The sequence below is a fragment of the Cavia porcellus genome, unplaced genomic scaffold (assembly GCF_034190915.1).
Source record: "Cavia porcellus strain 051 isolate PalLab524CR breed Dunkin Hartley unplaced genomic scaffold, mCavPor4.1 scaffold_6, whole genome shotgun sequence".
In the NCBI taxonomy this organism is placed as follows: Eukaryota; Metazoa; Chordata; class Mammalia; order Rodentia; family Caviidae; genus Cavia; species Cavia porcellus.
The window spans coordinates 14595699-14621170 of NW_026947489.1; the positions used below are offsets into that span (position 1 = coordinate 14595699).

The 25472-nt window shown below is 36.3% G+C and overlaps 1 protein-coding gene across 3 annotated transcripts in view; it reads right to left on the minus strand.

Annotated features, from left to right (window-relative positions):
• Positions 1–25472, minus strand: part of Mctp2 (multiple C2 and transmembrane domain containing 2) — a 226109-nt gene that overhangs the window by 27630 nt on the left and 173007 nt on the right. For all 3 annotated transcript variants that reach the window (XM_063249970.1, XM_063249971.1, XM_063249972.1), the window contains 2 exons: positions 10892–11014; positions 8340–8381 (listed from right to left, as the gene is read on the minus strand). In XM_063249970.1, the coding sequence (XP_063106040.1) occupies positions 8340–8381; positions 10892–11014 (165 nt within the window). The remainder of the gene's footprint in view (positions 1–8339; positions 8382–10891; positions 11015–25472) is intronic.

Sequence of the window (25472 nt, forward strand, 5' to 3'; positions counted from 1 at the left end):
ATTTTAACCTGGGTTTGCCCATTTGGAGACTAAAGAAATATCAAAAGTAGTAGTTTGAGTACTACACGAACTACAGGAGGTAAAAACAGCTTAATCTACTGAAGAGTCTAAATACTGATAGTACTCATACTTCTTTGTTAAAAGAATCGAAATCTGATTCTTTAACTTTGATTTAAATCATTCTATTCATTATGGTTTTGTTTTAAATTATTGTTTTTATTACTTTTTACTTAAGGAAAACATACTGTTTCCGTGTTTCTATCAGATAATAATTAGCAATCAATGATCTTGTTTTTGTTTGTTTTGAGTCAGGGCCTAGCTACGTATCCCAGGCTGGTCTTGAACTCACTGTATGTAATCCAGGGTGGCCTCGAACTTTGCTGGGAATACAGGTATGTGCAGTTATGCCGTCTATTAATCTGTAAATTTGTTAGGTAAGTGGGACTTAGGGGAATACACTGAAAATAGAGTGATTTTCTTAGGAAAGACAAAAAGAATAGCTACTATAATTCAGAAAAATGATACAGATAATTGGAGTTCAATGTCCAGTGTATTGAGGTAACATCTCTAGGCAATGAGAAATTAAACACCTTAATGCACAGAATTAGCTAAAAGAAGGTGCCTTAGTTACTTTCTCATTGGAGATACAAAATAACTGACCCCCAAAGTTTGAGGAGGAAAGCTTTACTGTAGTTCACAGTTTACAGAGGTTTCTTCAGTTCATAGTTTGTTGGCTCCAAGGCAGGGGGGCCTGGAAGACAGGTTTGAGAGAGGAGAAACAGTTCATACCAGGCATAAGGCAGCAAAATAGGGGAGAAACAGCAAGTGACAAGCAGCAATCTACCCTCTTTCCTTCCATTATATTTTATCTACTCATTCCCAGGGTGGGGGACCCGTCATCCTAGCATTGCACCATGAATCAATATCAGCGTCACATCCTTGATCCCAGCATCACACATGCTAGATCCAGCCACCTCCAAAAAGCTCCACCTGTGTCTGGATGATGCTTTAGGAGGACAACTAGATAAAAGCCATACTAGAAGGACAGATAATTCATGTAATTTACAATCTGGTATATTGCATTTACAATGGAGGAAAGTATCATAGCAAGGATGATATTAAAAGCAGAGATATCTAGGTAGGTGCTGGGGATATTGGTCAGTATGACAGTATGTAGGATACCAATGGCCCGAGAGGTCAAGCAGTTACACATTTAGAAGTACTAAAGGGAACAAAATTAAAACCCTCTTAAGAGTGGATGTCTTACTTTTAACAAAGAAGTATGAACACATTGATGTGTCAAAGGACTATAAAAACTCAGAAAGGTATTCTTCTCTTTTAAAACATACATACACTAATAATTATGAATTGGCTAGGATCCATTTTTCTATTAAAATCTTAAAATATTATATGGTAGAGATGTTAGCATTTAAAGTACTTCGTCTCCAAAAACTATATTAAATCAAATCAAGGGGATTTAAATCAGAATGAACATTTATTTTATTCCCCTGAAAATTAGCCAAAATCAAATATTCTGCATATGGCCTCTATAATGGGTTGTGACTTTCCCTAAATGGTGTGAATGCCTGTATATATGCACAGATATTGTTAAGCATTCAGAAGCATACTCTAGGTTTTGATTTCCAGAAAAGTGCCATGCTTATCACCTTTAAGTAATACTGTTTATGCAATAATTGACAAAACTCACTGATCAAACCAGTTCACTGCATTTGTGCAATTCTTATGGTGGCCCAGAGGAATAATAACCAAATCTACTCTCACTGGGAGATTATAAGTCATCCTCCATAAACAACAATCTTTCTGGGTTAGGATAACACATGATCTCATCTCTCTCTGGAGCAAGGACACATAGGGCCTAAGCCTTTAAGGATCTAAGCACTTCACCCAAAAGTCTCTACAGATTCTCTCAGAATTCTCTCAACACACACACATACACACACACACACCTTGTGGGCTTCTCTTACTCTGAAGGCTCTGTCTGGGTAATGAGGAGACACTCCTCAGTTTAGAGGTTGAAAAATCATCTTAAATGCTGAATCTGATGCTTCAGAATCTGCTTAAATTTCATAGATGGCATTCTAAATTGTAAATATAGGAAGATCTAATTTTCACTTGTATCTTTTCATTATAAAGCATTTCTCAATCAACAAAAATGTATTAGATATGTCTTGGTTCCATGAAGGAACATATTCATGTTTGTTTTTATGTATAACTGACATAAATGCATGGTTTTCTTTCTACAAACTGTCAGGAAATTGTGACCTCCTTGGTGACCCTAAGTGGGCAAATTATTTCAAGTCCTTTTTCTGGATGCAGAGTTATAACTAGCAGACACTTCATGCAGCATTCAACTAGTTCCTTACAACAAAAGCAAATATTTTTTTTTTCTTTTATTACATGCCTTGATAATTCTTTCTTCCTGGTGTTAGTAGTAAATATTCTATGTAAGTGATTGTTGGGCTGGAAAAAGAAAGAAACTTTTAATGCAAGTATTTATACCTTCAGCAATGAAAACAAGATAGTATTGTCTTGCATGACCTTTCCTAAGTATGGGATACAGCATTTTACACAATAGTTTCTTGGTTCATGCTTCAATTACTGACCTTTACTGTGTAGAAAATTAATGCAATTTTCATTGTAATCCATCCGTACAAATAAGGTCCACACAGAAGGATGTCATATATGGAATTTAATACAAATAGGAAATGTCAACTGATTGCTGTTGGCTGAACTTGGCCATTATCTGTTTGTTCTGGGGTCTTTCACAAACTATACTTGTAACAAGCAATTTCTAACATGGGCCATCAGGATAAGAAAAGAAGATTTCCTCTCTTCAAAGTTTAGCCTGTCTACTTTGCTTCCTGAAAGCCAAAAGAACTAATTACCTGAAACTTCTATGCTATCACTGAAAGATCACAAAAGAAGGCAGAATGGTGGTATCCAATCTAGATTCCAATACACAATATCATCATGTAACTTTAACAATGAGAAGGAACAGTGACTGCAGTGATGTCACCATGCTACAATCTCCATTTCAGACAATAAAGATGTGACAGACCCCAGAGCATTGTCCTGGTCTGTGCACTGGAGACAGGCAGAAGATGGGGTGAAGTCATCCCCTGGGGGGAGTTGGGCCATGGGGCTCAGGCAGCCTTTCATCTTCCACAGTCACCCCTGCTGCTGTTTGCTGGCAAGTGGTACTGGCAATTAAGGAGTGTCACTTTCAAGATGAATAGTTGGGCTAGAAAGGAGTTTCTCTCCTCTTCTGGTTCTGCACAAAATGCCTGTGTGTTTATAATTTGTAAACAGTTCCCCCTGGCCTGGGTGTTTTACAGTTCCCAGAAGCATGGTCTGTCATGTCTACACACAATGAAGCCAGAAGAGTTCAGGGGAGGATCTTTTAGACAGATCACGGTGGTGGGGGAATCACCCAGTAACTGTGTGTGCAGACTGGGACAAGCACATCACATAGGTAGAGCCTGCTATGCATTAAAAAGTCACAAAAAAATCACTGTATGTGTGGAAATATGCACTGGGGAAGTCTTGAAGTTGAATTCCCCTCCAGTTTAACAAACTCTCAAGAGAGGGAGGATGGGATAGTGAGAGTAAACTAAAAGTCTGCCAGTTTCCCCTACCTGCAGAAGGACATGTTTAACACAAAAGCGATAAACAGAAGTCAAATCATTGTTTCTTTCAGATTTATTCCTTTATAAGAGTATGTGAAAATATGAAACTGAATGCCTGTGTGAATTATGCTTTGACTCTTAAAAGGCACTTTTGAGAAAAATATCCCAAGTTTGGTATTGTGGTTTGTTTAAATGCCCCCTCCCCAAAGTCTCATGCAGTCATGGAGATGGCAGAATCTAGCACTGGGATTGGTTTGTTGGCTGGGTGAGTGCTGCACCTACTAAGGGATTGGTAGCCAGCATACAATATAAAGGGGAGAAGGAGCTGTACCTTCCCCTTTTTGCCCTTCTGATCTTGTCACTTCTGATATCTGCCACAGCTACCATGAACTGCCCCTTACCCATGCCTCTTGGCCTTGGAGTCAGCTGATTATGGCCTGAAACCTCTGAAAACTTTAAGCTAAATAAATCTTTCCTTCCTTTATTTTGGGATATCAGGTATTTTGTCCCAGAAATGAGAGAAAAGTGACTAAAACAGAACTTGATACCAGAGGAGTAGAGTCACTGCTCTAACTGTAGCTGACCATGTGGTTCAAGAGACTTTGGGAATGGCTTGTGAGAAGGGTTTGGAAAGGTTCAGAGCTGTCACCTGAATTTATAGAGCTGGAATACCTTAGGCTGTTCTGCGTGGGAGATTCTGGTCAGAGCTCAGGAGACCAGAAGGCTGATAGAAATCCTGCTGGTAAAGACCAGGCATGGGAAGTTCTCTGGAAAGAAGGACTACACTGGGTGTTGGACTCTAGACAATGTGTTATGGCTTGGCAGAAAGTGTGCCTACATTTTGTCCATGTCCAGAGACCTTGCCTGAAACTAAGGGTGGAAGAGTAATTAATCTGGCAGAAGAAATTTTAAGGCAGTCAAATGTTGAGGCATCGGTATTGCTATTATTGGGGGCCTCAATAGCCCATAATAAAGAGCAAAGGGTCCAACACAATGACTTAAAATGTTGTGAGTTTGGCCAGAAAGAAAGCTGCTGTAGGCTATGGACTGTAAAGACAGAGCTGAGGTCTCTATTGCTGAGAAGCAACGGGAAAATGTAAAAGATGGCCTGGGGCCTCACAAAAGTAACGGTCAGTCTCCACCATTTATAGCCTCAAAACTGCAAAAGTGAAATATTTTGCTTGGAGCAGAAAGTCACAGGGCATCATGTTCACAATGGCAGCAGAGGCCATATGAGATTCCAAAATGGCAGTAGGGTCACCATGTTCCAGAATGACAGTGTCATAAAAAAAAAAAAAAAAAGTCTGTTCTCACAATCAAGTTCAGAGCACTCAGTGATCTAGGCACTCAACTCGTACAGTCAAGAGTGAAGAAAGCCTGGCTACTGCTTTAGCTGGCAGCAGATCTTGGCAGCATCCACATGGTACTAGTTTTAAACACATGCAAAATGCACAAGTTCTGAGGTTAGAAAGGCTTCCACCTCCATTTCAGAAGTCCTGTGAGGCCAGGTGGTGTGCCCCTTAGAGAGCAATGTGTGAAATGCAGAAGTTTGGAAAAGCCAGGAGCATGGGTCATCTAAGGAAATCTGCAGGGAGTGAGCAACGTGGTCCGAAGAGAGAAACCATGGGAGCTACAACCACTGGAAGTGCCGCGAGGGTGGAGTCACTCAAGCCTTTTGAAGCTCACAACCAGATTGCTTCAGATGCTAAGCATGGAACTCCAGGACTTAGTGTTTGCTCTGATGAATTTTGGATTTGCTTTGGTTTCAATTCCCATATTCATACCTTTTTAAATGGTAATGCTTATCTTGTACCATTGTATGTTGAAAGTGTTTAACTTTGTTTTCTCTTGAACAGAGTATGAAAGCTAGAAGTTTGTCTTAGATTCCAAGGGAGACTTGGGACTTGAAACTTGCAGCAAGGTTAAAACTGTTAGGACTTTAGCAACACTTGGAGATGGACTAAATATCTTTTGCATAAATCTGTATGTGAGTCTTTAGGGGGCTGGGTGAATCATTGTGGTTTGTTTACCCACCAAAGCCTCATGCAGTCATGGAGGCAGTTGAATCTAGTGCTTGTGACTGGTTCATTGTCTACCACTGGGATTGGTGTTGTGAGTGCTATACTCTCTCAAGGGCAGGGAGCCAGCATACAATATAGGAGAGGGAAGGAGCTGTGCCTTCCCCTTTTTGTCCTTTTGCTCTTTTTGCTTCTGTTATCTGATGCAGATACCATGAACTGCCCCTTAGCCATGACGCCCTGCCTTGGAGCCAGCTGATTATGGACTAAAACCTCTGAAACCTCTAAGCTAAAAACACCTTTGCTTCCTTCATTTGGGATGTTGGATATTTTGTTCCAGCAATGAGAGATAAGTAACCGAGATTGGTGGACTTCCCTTAGTGGGAGAGAGGAATGCCCTATGGCCAGCCTTCTCCATATGGGGCAGTTATGCAGGGCCCTGATAAGGTGAAAGTCAGTGCCTCCCAAGCTCATCCTTGGAGGTGTTCTGCCACTTCCCTCACTCAGCCGTGCTTAGGAAGATGAGCACAGCTCAAGTATCTCTGCAGAACTTCACACTGCTCAGTAGAAAGTAAGACCGTGACAACCACTGACCTAATCGCCTAATAGTCTTGCTTGCCAGTTGCTGAATGCCATACTTTTATCACTGCCTTCTTATTGGATGTTTCCTGTATTAGACAAGCCCAAAAACCCTGCTCACAATTATCCCTACAGGGTGCATGTATCCCCTTCCATGGATATCTCATTTAAACAGTCTTGTCAGACAAAAATGATTGAGCTTGTTTGTGAATGTTGAATTCTGCCTAGTGTGATAATGCAATGTAATAAATGTATATTTGGTCCTTGTCCCTGGCTCCTCACCAGTGCTTCTGAAATTCTTGAAATTTCCTATGTGAGGAGTAGTTTTGTTATATTTGGTTTTGTCCCAGTTATTGAAACACCTTAAGATCTGAAAAGGTGGAGAAAATTTGCTATTCATGACAAGTCCCTTTTCATCACAACTGAATTAATATTATTGGGGAACTTTCGGAAAACACTAAGGTGGGAAGCTGATGGTATGGGGAACTTGATGAGAGGGTTAAATGAAACTCCATCTAAGCCAGCTGATTTCCAGAAATTGGGTAGAAGCTGGACAAGAATTTGGTTAACTGAGCCTGCTTAATGAAGCCTCCTTTAAAACAACTATAAAACTGTTTCACATGGGTTATTGGTTGATGAATATGTGCTGAGAGGTTCCTGAGTGCAGCGGGGCTCTGCCCAAGCCTTCCGCTGGGCATGTCCTCCATGTGACTCTTTCTGAGCTGGACAGTCCTAGTAAAGCAAGAAGTATAAGTAAAGTTTTCCTGAAGGTTGTGAGCCACTCTTTCAAATTCTTGAACCCGAGTAGCAATTTATGATAATGTTTTGTTTTGTTTTGTTTTGTACTCACGCGACTGCATGCTTGCAAGGCAGGTGCTTGATAATCTTTAATTTAGAGCTCAGTGGGAAAAACAAGAAGTACCTCATATGGGTTTAAAACAACTGCATTTGTTCTTTTTTAATTTTCCTCTGTAAAACATTTCATGATGCATTACAACTCAGTGATAACTATTAACATTCAATAAGGTTATCACCCAGAAACCACATCAAAGATCAAGAAGAAAGGTACATGTCCTCTGTCCTGAAAAGGGTGTGGACCCTCTTCAAAATATTGTACTTCATTATTTTGCTATTAATGATCACCGTAGCACAACAAATAAGATTTACTTGTAATCTATCCCATTTGCTTCAAATGGCCAAAACCATCTGGTCCACTCAATTAATTTGATGGCCCTCTGTGTCATGGAGCCAGTGCCTGCAATTCAATTTCAAATCTATGGGCTTTGATAGTATGTACTTTCTCAGAAGGGTTTGCCTTTTGCTCTTTGGTCCCCCACAAACCTGCTGTATGATGACATCACGAGCCCCATACACCCAGAGTTTTTAGGAGGCTGGAAGTCTATTAAGCTAGAAGCAGCTCACTTGGCATTTCTTTTTATTCACTTAATTCCAGAAGGTTTGCCTGAAAGTGTAATGACAACAAAAGCCACAGATTTGAGAGATTCTCCCAGGAGAAGAAAAAGGACAGATGTACACAGACGCATAGCTGGAAATGCTGCCAGCAACAGCTGGGAAAGTGACAGGTTAGGAAGTGGGTGACCACCCCGCAGAGTGCGGACACCAACCTAAAGGAGCAGCAATTTCACTGATTTACTTTTGGCTTCCCAGGTTCCCTTTTATCTACAAAGCAAAGGCGCATCTTGGCTTCTGTCCAAGATAAGGCTTCCTACTGGTATGCTCTTTAGACTTTTTCAGTGATTCCTTATGTTTTACCCGCTTTTCAATCTCAGTTTAAAACAGTCTCATGAAGGGGCTCCAACATCACTCAATCCACAGAAAGATGTTCAATTATTATCTCTCAATTGATTAAAAGCAAATCTTTGTAAGATAGGAAAGGTGACTGCTACTAGTATTATGTTTGCATAAAGAGACAGACAGATATCAGAACTGTTCCATTTTAAATATGCAGAAGATGGCTTTTTAAAAGTTAAATTATTACTGTTGACTCTATAATGTGAAAAAATGATGCAATTTGAGACAGCACAGTCTGCTACCTACATCGGTGTCCTTTTGGCTCCTTGAGGGACACACTCACCTTGTCATCCTCGTCATCCTCCTCCTCAATGTCTGTGCTCTCCTGCAAAGAAACCCCACGGTTTATTAATAAAGCATCAACCAGTGCTCAGTGTGAATTAACCATATAGGCATTTTTAATTTTTTCTACAGTGTTGAATTATTACTATTTTTAAAACTCATCATAACCTCTTGAAAATACATTTAAAGTTCAGGGACGCTGTTGCAAAACTATAAACCATGTTCATTGTCTGCATAAAACTGTTACCTATAAATAAAGCTATTAGGCAAGTGCCCTTTGAAGTCCTCCAGCCTCAAAAATGCCTGGCCGACTTATGCTTTCTGTAAACAGTTTTGTTCTTGTTCTGACAAATGAACCAACTGCGACGTTAAGTCTGAGAATCCCACACTCCATTTGTGCTGGGCTCATGTTCTAATGGCAGCTCTTTCCCTCTGGGGCCATTCCAGCGACATTAAATAGTAGAAAATGTATTCATAGAACACGATCCATCTTATGGATGAATCTCAGGTTTCCATGTGGGATTTTTGTTTACTGTGGGCTCTGAGGGTAGGCAGGGCAGGGACAGGAAACAAAACCAGCACTCTGACAGGGACTTGCAGGTGATTAGTTTACCAGCATAGCAGCAGCTAGGCTGCTAACTGGCTGGTTCAAATCAGTTTAGCAGTCAGAGTTAATGGGCAAGTTTCTAATCCCATCAATGTATAGTTTAAAAGTACACATGTTAGTATAGTAATGAATGAGTCCAGCAGCAAAAATAAAATAAACTCAATATTAGAAAACCAGGGTCCATTTTGAACACCTAGACTTGCAAGGTCTGCCACACTGCTTACTATTACTCCAACAGTTAAAAAATATGTCAGTAATAAGTTTGATGGCTCCATCATTCTCGCTGCACTCCATAAAACCATCGACCGGTCATTCAGAAACTTTCCCAGGATGATACAGCCTTACCTTCCAGAACCCTTGTGAGCCTCAGCTAGCTGTTTGGGTGACACCCACTGAACCCCAGGAAACTAACCTATTTTCCATTGGCAGCAAGTGTGGCTCATGGGTAACAATAGACAAATAGGAATGTGATTAAAAAAAAGATTATAGGAGAAAACACAATTAGGAAAGTTACAAATTTCCACCTGGAGATAGAGTTCCAACACATTTTCGTTTTGTAACTTTAATCAAATGACTTTACCACTTTGAACTTTAGTTTTCTGAAGTGTACAATGAAAATGGTAGCTCTTACTTCTGTCATGGTTGTGTCATCAATATCAAACTAAGGGATACATATGAGCATTTCTTATAAGATAAAAAGGCTTTAAATAACATTTATAATCATAGATTAACAAGCAGACTTATGCACAAATGACGAACTGTATATTCATATGCACATAAATGTACACACATGCATGCATACACACACACACACACACACACACACACACACACACACACACACCATACTCATAGTGAGTAAAATGCGATCTGATGAAGCACTGTAAAATATTAGGCCATAGCATTTTTATTACAGGTATTTCTTTGTATAAATGCCCCTCAATTATACCTGGATGAAGACTAGCTCTTAAAATGTCCTAAATTTTTAACCTATTTATTTTTCAGTTGGTTCTATTATCTTGTGAACTTAAATCCACAACTACTGTAGTAAATAATCAAACAATATAATTTTGAAAATGCCTCAACTTTTCTAGTTTGCCACAATACCTGTTTTTCTCACATTCTCCTCATCATCAGTGAAATCAGAAGCACTCCTTAAATGTCAATTATTTCAGAGATGAATTTATAAAATGCGAATATAAAAAATACATGATAATGATTAGCATTTAAGTCTTGGAAAATCTTGTTGTAGACTCAGGAATGCCAACATTTCATTACAAAGCTAATCTATAAATATGAAGTTCTGCTCATTTAGAGTAAAAAAAAATCCCCTTTGGCCTGGGCTGATGGAGACGGAGCTGAAGAGTAGCAGAGAGGCCAGGAGAAGGGTGCTGAAGGGTGGCTGGGAAGGGACCTGGCTGGTGCTTGCACATGACAAGGACTTAAAGAATTTCAAGACAAATGTTGACACCTGAGAAAAAAGCCATTTGTGCTTACCCACCTCTCAAGTGCTCTGGGAGCTGGCACGCTGTTCTGGGCTTTCAGGCCACAGGAGAACTTTGTGGGGGTACCCTTGTGGAAAAGCCTGATCCACCTTCCCAGAATTTTCTGTGTGTCACGGAAGAGATCAGGGAGCCACCACATGTTTTCTGTACTGTTTGAGGTGGTTTCTCTCTGGAACCTCACAGAGAATCAAGTGCTTAGACAAGTACTATCATGGAAACAATGCTCAAAAAGCAAAGGCCAGAGGTGGACCCTCAGGAACGCAAAATATCACAAAGGAAGACTCCCTAATAAAAGAACTCTGTTGCAAAATAGCTGTGTGCAGACCTACATCCTCATCTCAAAAAAAAAAAAAAATGACTTGGTGGTGCAGTAGTTATTGTTCATGGTTGTCACCACGCTTTCCCTAGTCAAATGCTAGAACTATTTAAGGATTTGCTTACCTGGCTGTCCTGGGTGCTACTGACCTTCCCTTTCATGGGTCTGATGAAATTGTAGAACAGCAGTAGCAGCAGTGCCAGGGGGATCATGTAGAGCTCAAAATTCCAGACAGTGACCAAAAATACCTGGTTGGAAGATAAAAGACTTCATGAATGTTTGATAGAACAGTCTGGTTGGATCTTATCTTCCTCCTATTCGTTGACTTAATGATGTTAAATCTAGACATACACACAATTAACTGAGGTCTGGGACTGGTCTAGAAAACGACAGAAACACTGAATGACTTAGCTACTTGTCCAACAAAACAGACAAGCACAGTACCTTGAAACCTTATTCCTGTACCGACCCTAGTCAATTTTTAGTGCCTGGATTTAGGATACCAAATTGCAGGGAAAGCAGTATTAGAAGAATCCAACGTCACCAAAAACCACAAGTCACAGGTCAAATCTTGCCAACAGTTAGGTTAGGTTTTCCAGAACTGAAGGTGTTACTGGCATGCGGGGTTGTTCTAGGCTCCTTCTATAAGTTCTTTCCAGGTTTCTGTTATCCTGAGTGCAGACTTAAACAAATAATAAAGTTTTGAACTTTTATAGTTACAAAAAGTAGGACATTAAGTACTTTCTGCAGAGACAGACAGAAAGAAAGGGCCACTGAAAGAGAAGACAGTGGCCAACGAGGTCAATGATCAGTCTGATGTCACATCTAGGCCATTCCATCGAAAAGTTTTTGATCTTGTGGCAAAAGAACTGAAGACAGTATTTTCTGATTGGTCACAGATGCAAAACTTTTCCTGAACGTGTGCCCTGCATCTCACTGATTGGCAGGTGACACCAGCTTCTCCAGCCAGGTGGCCACCCCCCAATCTCCTGCCTCAGAGAGTGGCTGGGTTCTAAGTTGGATGCCAACCTTCAAAAATCCAAATACTCAAGACAAAAATTTCATATTTCCAAAGCTCTTTACAAACCTTGAAATATGCCAATTTTGGGACCATATAACGACAGGAAAGTGATTGACTAACGCTGCCTACCACAAAATGTGCACATTTCTACCCAATTTCTGTCAACCTATGATATATGTGTCCCCTTTAAAAGGACAAGTGAGACCTGAATTTCTGTGCTACAGTAGTTGGTAGAGGCAGGGACACACAAATGCCCAATCTACAATGAAAACACTAAGCTAAATACAGTCAGAATTTCTAGTGAAGAGAGTATGAGGCAAGAATAAAATTTGGGCAAATTATATCAAAATTTGGATGTCAGTTTCCTTATTGAATCAGCAGTTCCGGGACATAAAATAGTTCGTAGTTATCAGCTCTATCACCTAGTAAGAAAAACAATTGTAAACCATTAATCTAGAAAGGGTGAATGATTGCATTTTAAATACTGAATCAATCTTTCCAAAGACAAAATTATTTTATTGCTGGACTTTTTAACATTTAAAATTTTTCTTTAACAATTATATATATATATATATATATATATATATATATATATATATATTCCTTACTTATTTTTGTTTTAAATGATTTCTTTAATTATATTTTAAAACTGGTCATGATTTGTGTGCCAAAGTTAATAATTTGAGCAGAATAGTATTTTAGATTTGCCAACTTACTGAATGTTTCTATTGCTTCAAATATTTTTTAATCTATTTTGGGGTTATAAGAATAGAGGCACACAAACTGTCAATAAAGAATCTCTTCTGCCTTTTCTTCTTATATTTATAATTCTTTTGTTCTTGCTTAATTTCACTACTCCTACAAAACAATGTTAATGCTGTTGAGGGGGATTTAGTGTCTAATTCTTGACTTTAATGAAGATGCTTCTAATGTTCCATTTTTCTACCATTAAGCATGATGTTGGCTCTCAGTTTGAGCTATATAAGTCATATCCCATTAACAATACAGATACAAACCATTATAATCTTAGAAAATTCCCAGAGGTTTTTGTCCTGTTACTCTTGATATCTTTAAAGTATTTTAAATATAAATTTTATCTGTCCCAAATGTGATGAAAACACTTTTAATACCAGAAAACTTCTATAAATTCTAACAAATATTTATATTTCTTTTAAAATTTATTTTTAGACATACTTTCTTTATTTTAAAAATGCAAAGCAGAAAAAGAAATAGAAATAATACAGAATTTAAAAGAAACAGAAATCAACACTAGTTAATATGTTGCATATTGTTTTCCTAGAAGTAGTTGTTCACGTTACAAGATCTAGATATAAAAATGATCAATCAAACAAATGACAGCAAAAACTGTTCTTTTTGATGAACTAACAGAGACTTAGTAGTATAGTTATCTTGTACATATACACATACACACACAGTTACATGTGAATACCTACATACATATAATCTCCTTTCTTCCATTTCTCCTTTCCTCTCTCTGAATTATTCTTTCCTATTGAGCACTTTCTTTCTTTTTCCTTATTACAATATGAATTATACATTTTGGATCTTATTACTCTTTCAGGTTTTTATTATTTTTTACACTAGGAAGATAATATGAGATTTACAAATGTGAGTCTGATTTATTTCACTTATGAGTATAGTCTCAACTTGTCTCCATGATGGAATATTACTCAGCTATAAAAAGGATACTCTTGAGGCTTTTATGGGTAAATGCAGTCATACATATTTACAGGAGATAATTATTACATTCCTTATGTGGAGCTGATACATGCACATAAAATCCCTTAATTACTTTTCCATCCTGTTCTCCTTTTTATTCCCCCTCCTTATTTTTAAAATCCATAATGGGTGATGGCTAACTGTTCTTTTTCTTTATGAGACACAATCAATGTGTATTTAATACCATATATTATAACATGGTGTATTTATAATATTGAAGCAAGCTTGTATTTCTAGGAGAAATCCTTCCTTCGCTGAGGTATGAAAGTCTTTTAATGCATTGTTGTGATTTATTCATTGACACTTGAAGCTATTTTGCACAGACATAAATTTGCAAGCATCTATTACTAGTGTTTCTGTGTATTCAAATTATTTTGGCACCAAATTAGATTTTAGCATATGCTTTATTCCATAGATATTTTATATTACCAAATATTCTGTATGATTACAGAAAATGCAGAGTCTTTTTAAAAACTACTTAAACATGCCACCCCCAAGCAGTAAGTGTTGTTAGTATGTTTGCTGCACAATCCTTTCTGATTTACTTGTTGCTGGTATTTTCAGTGTACAGAACTGAACCCAAAGGCTTGTACCCTATCTAGTTTCCAACTTTTTTTTTTTTTGCTGAGTTGCCAAGGGTGGACACAGACTTTCAGTCCTCCTGATTCAGCCTGCATAGTAGCTGAGATCATTGGTATCTGCCAACACATTTATTTTTAAACAAATAAAACTTTTCAAATAGCTGGTCAACCCTTCTTTGTCCTACTGATCTCATTTCTAAAGGCAGCCTTCTCTTAAAGAGTTCTGCTCACCTGCAGTGACCTTAGATTTACATTTGAGGGGCTGGGGATTTAGCTCAGTGGCATAAGCACCTGCCTTGCAAGCAGGTGGTCGTGAGTTCGATCCCTGGTACCAGTAAAAAGTTAAAAAAAAAAAAATTCCATTTGAAAAAACAACACCCAAACATTCATATAAATATAGTATAATTTTTGTTCAATACATGTCTTAGTTCTACTGATGGTATTCATATAAATGTATTTATTTTAACTGATATATTTTACCTGTTCAAATTAATGTTCTTGCATCTATCTATTATATTTTCTCACCAATGTAAAGTTACATTGACACAGTGGTTTTGCTTGTCATTAGTCAAATTTGCTAACCTTAAGATTTGTGCCTTCAATTTTCAACACTCTAATTAAGGAATCCTATTTAACTCAGAGATGATAAAACTTTCTTCCAAAAGATAATTGTCTGTGTGTGCTTAGTGTCTTTATTCTGTTTTATTTTCTTTTGTTCATAATTAGAAACAAGCATTCATTTTCATTTTGTTCCCTCAAAGTCAACTTTTATGACTAAATTCCTGTGGTAATCCATACTTTCCTCACTAATCTACTTCTCCATTTCTTCACAAAATTTCTGGAGAAAGCTCAATAGCTACAATAGGGAAGTTACTCTGATAAAATCACTTCTGAAAATGTGATTACAATATGTATAACTAAAATGTATGTTGGTGTATTCCTCTGTGTAGTGTGGCTTTTCCTATAGACCACACGATAGCTCTTCCAAATTATCTTATACTCTATTCCAAGGTTTAATTTGGAAATATGACATTTCAAGTACTGATAATTTTTCTCTTACAATTCACATGTTGCTAATATTCTCTATTTGTGCTAAACTTCTCTATTTTTTGGTAAGTGTGGAGCTTTTGGAATACTTTTTACCAATGAAGAGTACTATGTTGTTGATTTTTCTTTAGTCTAATAATCTGACATGCTTCACCAACTTTCTCTTGTTTACTATTTTATATACATCCTATTCTTTATATTTTCAAGATAACTTTACCTCATTTTTAAGTGATAGTACAGTAATTCTCTTAGTAGGTAAAGCTAGAGATTTTCCTAATAGTTACTTATTTCCTTTTTAATATTCCTAAAGATATTTTGGGATTCGAGATAGTAAATGGAAATTAATAGTTGCAGTCTGTATATGTACCATCTATCTGCTAGCCAAGTGGGATTTTAGTTTTTACATTGCTAAAAATTATTTCAAGACAGACTGACACGAAACTAAGTCAGAATGTCCTAAATTTATCATAGAGCTATTTATACTACACCGTTGACAAAATTACTTGAAAATCGACCAATACTAAATAGATAGCTACATTAGGTAAACACCTCATTCTCTATACCATTTGTACTTAAAGTGATCTTAGAAGTGTATTGCAACAAAAGTGAGTCATTTTTAAATATCACATTAAAGCAGATCTAAATACTTTTAGAGTGAGACTGTATAAAGCCTTCCGAAATGAACTTTTAAAATCAGTATATAATTCCTACTTTAATGGCAAAGTATTAATTTCCACCAAGCATATCTTCCAAGAGAAGCAAATACAAATGCTAGGAGAATATTTCTTGAAAAGACCATGTGACCATTGGAAGGAGAGGGGAAGTCTTGAAAGATGAAATCAGAAGTACAGTGCATGAAGCCCCTTGAAACACCCAAGAGCAGTCACACTGGTCACAGCAATAACCAGAAATAATAGGCACACGAATAAGTGGGAAGCAATAGTTTCATTTTATTGCCTTGAGAACCCATACGACTATTAAAGTAAGGCTCACAACATTATCTGTGTGAGTTCACAGTGTTTAGATTGAATGTATACACACAATAAAATATACAAGAGGGTAGATATGGATGAGCAGGTGACCTTAGCCAAAATGTGCTACTCTATGTTTGGGGTAAAGTGATGCAATATTAATCCTACATTTTGAAAAGTTAAGAGAAATTTGTTTGCACGTTACCCAGTACAGGTAAAACTCCACCACACACATGCATACAATTGCAGGCAAGAACAGATAAATTATAAACATAAATGAATGAATTAAAATAGAGTTCTAAAAAAATAAAATATAAGAGAAATCTATAAAGCAAAAGAGAAAATGGAGAAGAAACTAGAAGATATGCTTCTTGGAAATTAATCCTTCACTGTAGAAGTAGGAAAATGGAAGACCAAAGAATTCTAATCTACATCTAATAATGTCAATAATTACATTAAATGTTAAGGGAATGAACACAACAAAGTTAAAAAGGCAAAGATGTAAATATAGTACAATGATCACAATTATGGCAAAAATGATAATTAAAAGAAAAAATGTACGGCAGAATACAATTTAACACAATTGAACAGTAGATAAATTGTGTTTATTGTCAACAATAGGCCCATCATAAAAATTCAGGTGCTGATGGTTTTTTAATGTTCAATAATTCTACTCTGCACTGAAAGAAAAAATAACATCAGGTTGGAGGGAGCCCTCGACAGATAACTTTATTTTTTTTTTTTTTTTATTTAAGAGGAAAAAGAGAAAAACACAAAACAAACCAAAGCGGCGTAAGGGTACACGCAATACAGAACTACAAAACAAAACAAAACAAAAAACCATAACAGTAAGAAATTACCTGCTAGTAGATTACACACTATTTTCTTGAAAATAGTTCCTCAAATCACAGTATCAAAGAACACAAGGTGGACATTCAAACAGGGAGACTGCAAACAGCTGTGTTCAATGTTCCAAAAACATTGATAAAGTCAGCTATTTAACACCCCCAAACACACTTGCTGTTATATCCGTTAGAGCTCTTTTTCTTTTTTTTTTTTTCCCTCTCTTTTTTACAACAAAATTTACACATCTTGGATTTTATTACTCCTTAGTGCTTATTACTTTCTTGGGGGGGGGGAAGAATACAGTCAAATATGGCAAAACAAAGCTGTCAGTCAATACCAAGGATAGACATAGCACATGGTGTAGAACAGAGTACAAGTTTATCAACAATGGTTATCAACGTTGTCCCTTGTTTCCTTAAAAAGAATTGTCTATCTTATTAGATATTATAAAGTTGGACAAAACAGTAGAGAACAAGACCAATAAAACTTAGGCATTGTAAACATTACAGGACTTCCAAAGAAGACAATAGTCAAACCAGAATGGGTATCTTAGTGAATCTTATTGTCTTCAAAGTAGTTGCCTATGTCTTCAAACTTGATACTATCATATAGAATGGAACAGAGTCTAATCAGTCAAAACAAGATCGTGGGAGTACTACAGGACTTCAAAACAAGTTAATAGGAAATCGAAAAGAGTTACCATTTATATATCCTAATTTTTTTGAATTTTTTCTTTAATTAAGACAAACATAAGAAATGACTAAATAATTTTTTTTGAAACAATAAGGGGGAGATTGAGATAAAACAGGACATAACAATATAACAATAGAGGTCACAGCATGACTGTTTTAATAACCTAGTACTTCACCACCTTATAACCTGACTTAATAGTAGTTACCATAGTGTCTTTTTCCTTGAAATATTTGGGTAAAACTTCATATACTCTAGCTTCAAATATTTTCATATCAAGAAGCCCAGAATAAAGCCTTTCTAATTAATGAGTGAAAACTTTATAAGGCTTCAAGGCCACCTAATGGGGAATCATGATTACCACATATTTTTATATATTTGAATCATTACTTACATTAGGGAAACTATTCGGTATTCACACATGCGAGATTGATTTATTTCACTTATGAGTATGGTCTCAAGCTGCGCCCATTTATTGATAAATATCTCAATGTGATCCTTCTTTATAGCTGAATAATACTCCATTGTATAGAAATACCACAACTTTTTTATCCATTCCTCAGTTGATGGGCACTTGGGTTGTTTCCAAGATCTGGCGATTACAAATTGTGCTGCTATAAACATAGGTGCACATAAATCACTGTGGTATGATGCTTTCAGTTCTTCTGGGAATATGCCTAGAAGTGGAATAGCTGGAATAAATGGGATTTCCAGTCCCAACTTTTTGAGAAATCTCCAGACAGATCTCCACAAAGGCTGTACCAGTCTACACTCCCACCAGCAGTGCAGGAGAGTTCCTTTTTCCCCACAGCCTCTCCAGCATTTGTTGTCGGTTTTCTTGATCCTGGCCATTCTTTCAGGAGTGAGATGGTATCTCAGTGTGGTTTTAATTTGCATTTCTCTAATGACCAATGATGATGAGCATTTTTTCATGTATTTATTTGCCATTTGCATTTCTTCATCTGAGAATTGCATATTCATCTCAGATGCCCATTTTTGGATTGGATCTTTGAATTTCGGAGGTCTGAGTTTCTTTAATTCTTTGTATGTTTTAGACAAGAGGCCCTTGTCTGAGAGAGAGTTCACTAAAATCTTTTCCCAGTTTGTGGGTTTTCTTTTCACTATGCTGGAGATTTCTTTTGACATGCAGAAACTTTTTAATAAGAAGTGGTCCCAGTTATTGATTCTGGGAAGTATTTCCCGTGCGGTTTGAGTCCTGTTCATGAATTCTTTACCTACTCCTATGTCTCCAAGGTTTCTACCTATTTTGTCTTCCAATAGATTTAGTGTTTCTGTTTTAATATTCAGATCTTTGACCCATTTAGATTTTAATTTAGTACATGGTGATAGACATGGGTCTAGCTTTAGTTTTCGGCAAATGGAGAGCCAGTTTTTCCAGCACCATTTATTAAAGAGACTGTCGTTCTTCCAGTGAACCTGCTTGGCTCCTTTATCAAAAATAAGGTGGTTGAGTGTGTTCGTAGTTGTGGTTGTATCTTCTAATCTATTCCACTGATCTTCAGCTCTGTTTTGATTCCAATACCATGTTGATTTTACTACTGTTGCTTTGTAGTATAACTTCAAGTCAGAGATTGTGATGCCTCCTGCTTTGTCTTTGCTGCTTAGAATTGCCTTTGCGATTCTAGGTCTCTTCTGGTTCCAGATGAAATTTAGGAGTGATTTCTCTAGATCTATAAGGTATGTTGATGGTATTTCTATTGGGATTGCATTGAAAACAGATAACTTTATGAAGGCGGTAATTCCCTGCACCAAAACCAGGGCAAACCTTTGTGAAGGAGGATATAACAGAAAACAACGTAGATGAAAACATCTCCAAGAAAACATTAGAAAATTAAATCAAGAACAACATGAAAAAGTTTCTAACGCATAACCAAGTGGAAGAAGACTAAGAAGGTATGATTGATTTCATATTCAAAATCAATCTATTTCATGTTGAGTGAATCAAGGAGAAAAACTTATTATTCCAATAGTTGAGGGTAAAGCACCTGACAAAAACTCAACGACAGCCTGACCTGAAAAATAATGACTTGAAAGAATTTCATCAACTGGCAAAGGATAGTTATAAAAATCTTACAGTTACCAGTGATTCTTCTTGGCACTGACTTATATATTACAGCTTAAAAATTTGAAAGAAATCAACACCTGCTAAAAAGAAAACTAGTTATGAATGCATAAATCTTTTTTAAAAAGCAGCGACTAACACATGCCTTCTATAATAGACCACGTATGGAGCGTTCACTTATATGAGGTTGCAGAACAGATAAAATGACTGTACACAGGGGAACACTGCACCCTTTATTCTAAAATGAGGAACAAGGCAGATATGACAGCTCACCTCTTCTATTCAGTATTGAGTGGAATGTTCTAGCAATTATAGAATAGTCTTTACAATAAAGTAAAAGAAGTGAGATATAAGGCATGAATATTAGGAAAAAATTGTACCTGTCTTTTCTGTGTGAGTTTTGCATAATTCTTCACATAAAATGTCAGATGGAATATACAAGGAAAATTCTGGAAATAACACTGAACTTCATCGAAGACATGGTACAAAATTATTTAGAAAACAATTGTAGCTTTAGATTCTAGCAGCAAAAGTTAAGAAAATGAGTTTTAAATTTCCATCTATAAAAACACCATAAAGCCTACAAAATATTTAGAAATAAAATTCACAAAAATGACAAAGATTTCTTTACTGGAATTTAGAATACATTATTGAAATACCTTACATAATATCTTTTTTTTTAAAATTTTATTTAAGGAGAAAAGAAAAAAAAAAGCAGGGAAAGGGTACAAGTTATACAGATTTACAGAAAAAAAATGAACAGTAGGAAATCACTAGTTAATGGATTACATATTGTCATCTTAGAAATAATTGTTCAAGTCACAAAATTAAAGCTTGTAAAGTGGACATTCCATCAATGATACTGCAAACAGTTCTGTTCATTGATCCAATAAAACTCTGTGATATCATTTTCTATCTTATACACTTAAACATACATGCAGTTATATAGTTTGGAGCACTTTCTTTTCCTCTCTTTTGTACCATGACTATTACACATTTTGGGTTTCATTGCTCCCACGGTTCTTATTACTTTTTTGGAAGAGAGTAAAACCAAATGTGACATAACAGAACAGAATCGGTCAAGTCAAAAGGGTGGACATTATAGATAATGTAAAAACATAATACAAGGTGATCAACAATGGTAACCATAATGCCTCCCGCTATCTCTAATAGAATTGCCTATATCATTAGTTATAATACAATTGAACAAAACAGTAAAGAATAAAACCGACAAAACCAAAACATTGCAGACATTGTAGGTCTTCAAAAGTAGATAAAAGTCAACAAGAATGGGCGTCATAATGAATCTCATTATCTTCACAGCTGATGCCTAAACTTTTGAACCTGATACTATCCAGCAAAACAGAATAGGGGAACATCAGTTAAAAACCAGATGGTGAGAGTAATACAGGGCTTTAAATCAAGGTAATGAAAAGTCAAAGTGGGTTACTATAATATCTAAATAAGTGAACCAAAATGCCTGGACTGGAGGACTGAATACTGTTGAAGTTGTGATCTCTCACACATTGGTCTATAGCAGTGATGGCAAACCACTTAGAGCTTTCAGTGCTAATAAACAGCTGAAGCATGCATGCTGTAGGCTTGTCACCACTGTTCTATGGATTCAAGCAATCCCAATTTATTGTAAAATTGGCAAGTCGATTGTAAACATTATATAACAATGCACATGCTACAGAATAGTCAAAGAAAGCAATTTAGCAAATAATTATCCATTACCTAGTTTCATAGTATTATAAAGCTGTAGCAATGAACTCAGTGTGGTGTTGATGAAAAGATAGTTATAGATAAATGAAACAAGAGTCCAAAAATGCCCCATGTACATGTGATCAATGGTTGTTTTCAAAAAATTGCCAATGGAACTCAATGACAAAATCAGAAACCTTTTCAACAATGATTATACACACACACATACACATATAAGGAAAAATTAGAGCTTCTTATATATCATATTGATTTAATTGAAAATTGCTCACAGATCGAAATGCAAAAGTCAAAATTTTTACAATACTAGAAGAAAAAACTTGGAGTAAGTGATTTGCTATCCTGAAATGGGTAAATATTTCTTAGAAAAAAAAAAGAGGGAGGAATATAAAAACAGAAATAAATTATATTATTCAAAGTTCATTTTGCTCTTTAGAAGATACAATTAAAAAGAAAAAGAATGATGCAAAATAGAAGAAAATATTTTAAATACATGCACATATTGAAATCTCTAATCCAAACACCTGAAATGCAAAATCCTCCATATGAAAATTTTGAGTGTGATCTCGACACCACAAATGGAAAATTCTGCAGTTCCACACTTGATCACTTGTGATGGGTGGTGGTAAAAACATAGGTGCGTTAAAATATTATGTAAAATTACTTTCAGGCTATATGTATAAAATGTATATAATATACTGGGGAACTTGAGTGCTTAACTTTATGTCCCATGTTCATGCTGTCTCACAATGAATACACAAATAGTCCAAAATCAGAAAAAAATAATAAATCCAAACTGTATTAGCTTCCGCACACTGCAGATGAAAGAGTGGCCACATGTATGAAAAGATGTACTGAAAAGAAGTGTGTTTCTAGAATATATAAACTAGTCTTACACCTTTATAAGGCAACTCAATAAAAATGAGCAAAATATTTGACAAAACCTTTGAAGGCACACCACAGAAAAAGCTATCTGAATTCCTAAATGCATAGGCAAAGATATGCAAAATGATTAATCATCACAAAAATGCAAATTAAAGCCATTATGATATGTGGCTTTAATGTAGAAAGGCTGAAATTAAAAGACTGGTATTGTAAGGTACTCACAATGTGAGGCAAGTCTGGAGTTCTTGGACGTGCTTGGTAAATACATAAAATGGTATTTCCAATTTAGAAAACCTGGTGGTGATTTCTCAAAAGTTTAGCACAGATTCCAAGGTATTGCCTTTTTACTCATGTTTACCAAGTGCCACACAAAAATATTTTCCATAGGTTTGTATCAGAGCATTTTCTTCTAAATAACAACTTGAAAAAAATGGATTTGGAAAAAACAAAACAAACAAAAAAACAAACAAAAAAAAAACGCAGTACCCAAAATAATGCCTAAATAAATAAGTAAATAAATAAAATGACAACAGTCTGTATATCTGCCAGAAGTAAAGAAATTCATACAATGGAACAGTACTCAGAGAAAAACACAAACTACATATGAAATGTTGGAACTCCTGGCAGCCAAGAACTTGATTTCTTTGACACCAAGAACTTCTCATCGTACCATTCACATCTCCCTGGTATCTTCTGTGAGGTAACCAGATCTGCGGCTTCAACCAAAGTGTAACCTGCACAAACTGCCTTAAAGTTTCAGCAAGAAGTATTTTAGGAATTTCTGTCCTAAAATTAATTTGTAAAATCATATATATGCTAAATCTCAGATGAGTTACAAACGCGTGGTCTTTCTGGAGAAAATCCTGAGTATCTTACAGTGTGTAGTTCCAAGTTAGCTATGATTGGAGAATTTACCCATCATCCTCACGGATGCTAGAACAAATCTTATGTGCAAATCCTCTTCTAGACATTGTTTCTTTAGGAGTGGCATGAGAAGGAATGGCATGAGAAAGATTTCATCTCTTGTCACAGAGTTTTAAGGAACAGTTTTGGCTTTATCAGCTCCTGTGAAGAAATGATCTGCAGCTAATCAAGTTATCAACCGACTTGCTCACCAGTCAACCTAGAATCTTCTGTACCTTGCAGGTATTCAAAGTCATAAATTGAGTCATTAATATCAAGGCATTAATACAAAATGCAATGGTATGGCTAATTATATAAATACTTTTGAATCATTTACCTTGGATTTTTTTTTTTTTTTTTTTTTGCCAAGGATTGAACATATATCCTTGCACTTGCCAGGCAGGCACTTACACCACTGAGCTAAATGCCTGGCCCCCTTTTGACTCATTCAAAATTATCCTAAGAGTCTGTTCTTCTGGCCTTTGAAAGTGCATTCAAAATTAAAAATAACCAAATTACAAGAATTCAAGTCCTGAATAACTCTTAAAAACACTGAATTTCTTTAAACAAACCAAAAACAAAGTATGAATTATAAAGAGTATAGTTTTCATTTTGTGGCTTACACATTGTCAATGTAAGTAGCATTTAAAAGAAATTGAACAATGAAAAAAAACTTCATTTGAATACACATATTTCAGTATACTTATATATACATTTCAGAAATAAAGTGGTACCTCAGTTCACAAGCTTGATTCTTTCCATGATTCTGGTTGCAAACTTAATTGGATGAGAACCAAATCAAATTCAGTACTGAGGATCAATGCTGACCTTATGGGGAAATTTGATTTGGTTGTTGTCCACTTTAGCTTGAGATCAGAATCATGGAGAGAACTGTTTGTGAATTGAGGTATCATAGTGACAAAGTATACCACAGAAATTCGGGGATCCAGATAATAAGATTTTTTTTTGAACCAACATTGGTCAGGTTAACTAGGTGACCTACAACTGCTATTCTTCTTTACAGTGATTTAAAATGAAGTAAATAAAAAAAAGTATGTGAAGAAGATAAAAATGTTTGCTTGCGGTAGAAAATCACGGAGGACACTTTACCTAGAAATGAAATTACAGGTAGAGTAAAACATACTTTCTATTATGTTAATTTATACACTCTAAAATAAAAGTCGAGTTTTAAAGGAAAGGAAGAGAAAAATTTAATATTGGGGTTGTTTTTTGTGAACAACTCCAAATCCAACCTTACTATCCTCCTAGGTTGGTCTGAATCAGGAGTCTCATCCTAGGAAGCCCAAGGAAGGGATCATTGATATGATCAGGTTTAAAGTTCTGCTGTTTCAAAACCTCACAATTTCAAATGATTATTCAAGAGAGTTGGAAGCTGTTACATCTGGAAAATTGTGAATGAGGACCTAATATTCTGTGAAAAAATTGCTGGAGTGGCCCCTTAATTAGCAAGTATAACAAACACATCACAGAGCTTACACTGTAGCTGGTGATTGAGAACAAGACAGAGAAGATACACAGAGGTATGATCGTAAACGTCAGTGATGTTTAGGTTTTTTGATTTATTATAGCAAAAGATGCAGTGCCATTAGTCCCCCACCAAACACTTCACCTCACTTTGAGCACAACTATACAATCACTCTTGCCACTTTCTGAAGCTCTTCTAGAAATCCTCTTGGCTGGTGTCTTTAATCGTGCTGTGGTGATTGCCTCACTGTTCTAAATTAGTTCACATTTATCTTTCATAATCATCTTGACTTAGGAAGACCCACCAGTTGCATCGTCCCAACAAGAGGGCAAGAGTAGGTGAGGACATTCCAGAATGTGTTTATTAGACAGAAATTTTCAGCAACATTTTGAACTGACTCAGCACATGGAAGCAGCCATGAGAAAACATTCACAGCACAGGACTTGTAGCTCTGTGTAAGAAAATGTTGTGTAAGAAAGTGTCAAATGCAGGTAAGTGTATTTGAAGCAACGAGAAGTTTTCCTGAGGAGGTTTGATGGTAATGTGTCTTTTACTTTAATGGAGTTTATTTAAACATTAATCACATCTTTTGATCACACCTCATAGGTAAACAATGCTTTACATACAAGGTGGTAAGGAGCCATCTCAAAATAACACAACATAATACGGTACAAAGCAAGATAAAATTAGAGATAGAGGGAAGAGAAAAAAGGCACGGGGGCCCACTGTGT